This window comes from Lathyrus oleraceus, chromosome 3 (assembly GCF_024323335.1).
Source record: "Lathyrus oleraceus cultivar Zhongwan6 chromosome 3, CAAS_Psat_ZW6_1.0, whole genome shotgun sequence".
NCBI lineage: Eukaryota > Viridiplantae > Streptophyta > Magnoliopsida > Fabales > Fabaceae > Lathyrus > Lathyrus oleraceus.
Window position 1 is genome coordinate 427,927,960 of NC_066581.1, and position 5,669 is coordinate 427,933,628.

The following is a 5,669-nucleotide window of genomic DNA, read 5'->3' on the forward strand; positions in this document are numbered from 1 at the left end:
ATATGCCTGCCCCAACTGCAACTGATATGACTGTTCCAACAAATGTGCCTGTTCCAACTGATCCACAGCCTCCAACTGATATGCCTGTTCCAACTATTATGAGTCAAACAGGATCTAGTGTGGCTGCCTCAATCACAAAACAATCCAGAAAAAGGGTTGAAAAAAAACCTATCATCAAAAGAAGGCAAAGTGAGAGGATCAAGTTGAGTTGGTTTAAAAGACCCATAACAGGTGAAGGAATATCTAGTGACAAACCAATTACCCTACCAGAAAATGAAGACATACCCACTTCAAAATGAGGGACTGATTATTATGTTTCTGCTATGTATTTTGTAATCCTTTTGGAAAACTCTTTTGTAATGCCAACTGATCTTTGAAGACATGTATTTTGTAATCCTTTTGTAACAAACATATGCACTTACTGTGATGATCAATTCTAATCTTACAACAAAACCATGAATTCTGCAGGACCTAAAGAAAAAGCCAAAGTATTTAATTACATTCACCTTGAATTCTGCACTGAAAAAGTTTAAGAGATAGACTACATTAATATATTTCAATTTATTTATATGTTTACTATGTCATATTTTCTTTAGAATTACTGACTATAAAATTGTTCTGTAGTTTTCTGATGATTTTGCAATTTTGCTCTTTCATTATGATATAACTTTTTTCTGTCATTATTGGTAGATTGAATGCTGAAAGTTTAATCAAATAATGATGCTGCACTGACAGTTTATGATTGATGAACAGATTACATTTCATTGATGAACACATTACAAGTTCAACATTACATTGCTGAAAAACACTAATGACATAACAATTACATGACAGACTCATTAGACTAACTTAACCATAGCTGCTATCAACATCCATGACAGACCAATTACAAACATTAACCATAAATTTTTCCTCTTTTCCATTGCAATCTTTTTCTTCAGTTTTTCTAACTTGTTAAGCTTTCCGACTCTGCAATCTATCTCCTCAACAATCTCTTTAGCAAATTCAATCAAATAAGCCTTGTTGACTTCACATTGGCGGCATCCGGACGGATTGGTTTCTTTCACTGCAAACTCACTGACCAAATCATCCCACAAAAATAAACCGCACCCATTCTGCAATTTGAGACAAACACCACCAACAATTAATTTCGAAATCAAACTCAAAATAATAAAATGCTTCAAAATTGCTCACCATATAATTCCTGCATTTCCAAAATTTGCGACCGGGGTTTTCAATTGACTTGGAGACCAACAACTTCATGGTTTCATTGCATCCACATCTTGGTAAGCCGTTTCCAACTTCACTCATGGAAGATGCCTTGCTGCCACCCATAACCCAGATGAAGGGGACACGGACGAAGATGAAGAGAGGGATGGATTTGGGGTAGGGATGGATTTCACGAAGAGAGAGAGGGATGGATTTGGGATAGGGATGGATTTCACGAAGAGAGAGAGGGATGGATTTGGAACCCTAATTTCTAGTTTATGCCATGCTGGAGACCTAATGAAGATTCACATGTGAAAATAAAAAAATTAAAAAGCCACGTCTGAAATAAAAAACCAAGATTCCATGCCACCTGGATATTAGGGGGTTCTATGAAGGAATCTACATAACATAAGGGGGGTATTGAAAAAATAACTTTACCAGGGGGGTAACCCTAAACTCGCTAACATTACAGGGGGGTAAAGTGTATTTAACCCAAATAAAAAAATTAGCTGAATATTAAAGAAATCAAAATAAACTAAACTCTAAAATAAATATAGAAAAGGATAATCAATGAGCAGAACGATATAACCTGGAATTGGAAACTGACAGAGATGAAAGGTTTTGTCGCTCCGTATGCGGGACGCTGGGATGTATGCAATTTATAGGCGTTCAAAATCCAGACGATGTCAAATTCAGAGAGGATGATTTACAAAGATAAAGTTTGATCAATATACAATATATTTCAAGGGAAGGAGAAGAATAATTTTTTTTTATGAACAGAAGATGTGCAGAAGAAAAAAACGTGAATAATGGAGTCTGGAGAGTGAGAGACGTTAGTTAAGGAATTGGGATGGGTTAACAGGGATTTACTTTTTTGGGGATAAATAAAATACTTTAAATGACATTAATTATGATATTGATTAATTTTAAAAAAGATGATATTGATTGACTAATTTTTAGGGAAGAGAGAGATTCTAAATCATTTTATTTTAATCAGTTAAAATTTATTAATAGTTAGTATTAATAAATATTTTGTTTGGGGCCTAAAAATATTTTTTTTAGGCCTTAGGCTAATGCCTAATTTTCCTTACATCTTGCACGGCCCTGGTAATTGGTTAGTCTAGGGTTGTAATTGATTACATCCCCTTTAAAAAAGAATCAGAATATTGGTGTAATCAGTTACACTTTATATGTAATTGATTACGGTAGAAACAAAATCATTCGGTAGTCGATTATATTTTGTCTGTCATTGGTTATGGCGGTAATACTTATTTATTTATTTAATTATTTTTTGTTTGTTACATGTATCTCATTCAATGTAATTACATATATGTCATTTAGATATCTCATTAATGATCTCTCTCTCTCACAACCTGGTTCAGATGAATGATCAACTCACTTGTAATGAAAATCCTCCTTACATGATAGTGGGTATGAGGCACGTCTAGTTGAAAAAGTGTCAACGACGGTACAAAGTGCATGTGCATGAAAGAGTTTCTGCTTGAAAGGAGCATTGTGGATAGGCTCACACTTTAGGAGGAGTGTTGAGAAAAACAAATGTTAGTTGAAACAATTGAGAAACAAGTGTAGGGAAGTCTCACGTTGATTAGAAAAATTGCGATTAAACACTTTATAAGTGAGTAAACCCACACACATATCACCTTAAGATTTTGGGTGAGTATATGGTGTGACTCTCACAAGGTGTGTTGCTCATAAAGAAAGACCCCTCAAAAAAATACTCATTCATGTTGACCCCCAAATTGATGATCCAACAGTGGTATCAAAGCTGGTTCAATCCATCAATCACTTAGTGTGGAAAAATGCTTTCCATCTCCAATGAATGTATCCCTGTAAATCTCCCAATTATCGATGCAAAGAATTATGACAACTGGGGTAACCAAATGAAGGCGTTGTTTGGTTATCAAGATGTTTTTTAAGTGATCAAGAACGATATTACTTCACTTGTACAAGGTGCAACAGTTTCACAAAGAACCTTGCATAAGGAAGAGAAGACAAGATTACAAGGTGTTGTATCTCATTCAACAATGTGTTGATGCCGACAACTTTGGAAAGGTTGGTGATTGTACATCCTCAAAGGAAGCTTTAAAAATCTTGGAGAAAAGTTATGCATGAGATGATAAAGCAAAGGTGGCGAGGTTACAAACTCAAAAAAGACAACTAGAGTTATTTCAATTGGAGCAGAAGGAAACCATTAGTGAATTTACTACAAGAATTGCAAGATTGGTGAACCACGTAAAGGCGTGTAGAGAAACGATCATATAGCAGTATGCTGTCGCGAAAATCTTGTGTTCTTTGATGTCAAGATTTGACAATGTAGTAGTTACGAGAGAGAGAGAGAGAGAGAGAGAGAGAGAGAGAGAGAGAGAGAGAGAGAGAGAAGGAAAGGAATGTTGATAAGGAAAATGAGAAGATCGTTTTGTAAGTACGCTTCAATGAAATAGACAAGAAGGCAAATGGAAAGTGGCCCACGAACAAAGGTAGAGGGAAATTTTAAAATTTTGGTAGAAGGGAATCCCCAAATTCCAAAATTTTAACATTTTAAAAGGGGGAAAGCAGTGGCAATAGGACTGGTGCATCATACAACTCTAAAGGTGGAAACATTAGAGAAAGAGAAGGAAGTAAATAAAATGGAGACACAAGCAGTGTGCAGTGCTTTAGTTGTAAAAAATATGGTCATTTTGCAAGAGAGTCAGTGCAAACAAGAAAGAACCTAAAGAAGATGAATCTAGAGTTGCAAGACAAGAGAATGATGATGCGAACACACTATTTGTGATTATTACTGAAGGAGAATGCAACAGTAGCATGTCACAAGACAGGTGTAAAATGTTACAGTAGACTGGTGATGCAGTTGCAAGTGCACGACTGTGTGAAGTAGTAAAAAAATATCGAATCACAAAGATCAATGGTTCAATTATGGAAATTTGTCATATAGATGTATATCAATAGAAATCGAAAATATAAGTTTTAGTGAAAACAACTTAAAGAAAAAGCACTTACATGAAAATAACTTATTTATAAAGTCACTTAATTTCTAATTGAGGCAGACATGACTTAGGATTATGGTTCTTACTCTAACACAATCGCACGATGCATGTCACTTCTATTATGGGAATTCCGCATAAATTATAGAAAATAGATAAATATGTGCAATACTTGCTTTTACCAGCGCATTACCTTATCGACAGAGAATGATTTGTCTACTTTTTCACGACCATATTATTCGTCGACTATTCATTACTTTTGCTAAGCTATATAGTTTTCTCAAATTTTTCCAAGTGATTTCACTATATTGGAATCATTTATTTAAAAATATGTGCTCCGATATCGACACATATCCTTTCCGACTACAATCGATACCTGAGAACACCTTACTTTCGAAACAGAGTTGGAATGCATGAACTCAGATTATAAAATAAGTTTGAGCTAAAATTATCATATTCGATATGTGATTGATCATACAAAAGGTTATAAGATAATCCCCATAACCCCTAGTCCCTAATGGACTACTCACTCATGGTGAGGGCAAACATAATCGAATCAATATTAAACATCGAATTCATAACAAAAAATTATAATAGATAAACAATTTAATAAGGATGAATAAGAAAACTTGATTTAAATTAAGTTTTTATTCAATCTTGCTCCCTTGGAGAATTGAGTGCAGAGAAAAAGAAAACAGAAAATACGTAGAAACTTGTAGAATAAAACTTGGATCCAAAACTCATAATAGGTTATGAGTTTTATAGAAAAAGTAAAAGGGACACAGTATCTTTTTTTCAATGTATATTACATCAGAATAATATTAAATCAAATAATTCCTAAGAGGAACAATCATTGAGGATCAATCTAAAAAAGGAAACAAAAGAATTCACTCCCGCCCTCCTACTACAACCTATAACAACTGCAACGGGTGGTTGTAGCAGGTCTATGGAAATAGTACTAGGAGAGAAACCAAAAGGAACCCTATGACCTTCTGATTCTATGGCCTGTAGCAGCCCCATGGTTTTACTATGGGAAAATTGACTTTTGTCTTTTTGCCTTGTTATGCTTGTCTTTGATCCCTCTCTATCTTAGATGCTCATTAGACCTTGAAAATAGAAAAAACATAAAAACAAAGCATAAATGGAAGAAAATCGATTAAAATGTGATGAAATACTAAGAGAAAATGACTAGAAATAACGATGCGAAAATCACTTATCAAACTGGCAGAAAAGGTTGTAACCGATAACCTATATAAGGTAACCAGTTACAGGAAGAAGAAATTCCATGGTGACTACTAAAGAGGTTGTACAGTGAAGAGATCAATGATATCTAGACTCCTAATTTTCAACACACATGATAGGAAGGCAATATTGGTTTGTCATAATCAGTCGTGCCATGAAGAACAAGTTAAAGTTTACGGATGGTACCACTCTAGTGGCGGAAGGGATTAATGATGT

The 5,669-nt window shown here is 34.6% G+C and overlaps 1 protein-coding gene across 1 annotated transcript; it reads right to left on the bottom strand.

The window, feature by feature from the left end:
• Positions 1 to 839: 839 nt before the first annotated feature.
• LOC127131555 (uncharacterized) lies at positions 840 to 1,561 on the bottom strand. Its single transcript, XM_051060473.1, has 2 exons — positions 1,195 to 1,561; positions 840 to 1,115 (listed from the first exon to the last, which is right to left on the bottom strand). The coding sequence occupies exons 1-2, from the start codon at positions 1,333 to 1,335 to the stop codon at positions 840 to 842; spliced, it is 417 nt and encodes a 138-aa protein (XP_050916430.1). The 5' UTR covers positions 1,336 to 1,561.
• Positions 1,562 to 5,669: the final 4,108 nt, after the last annotated feature.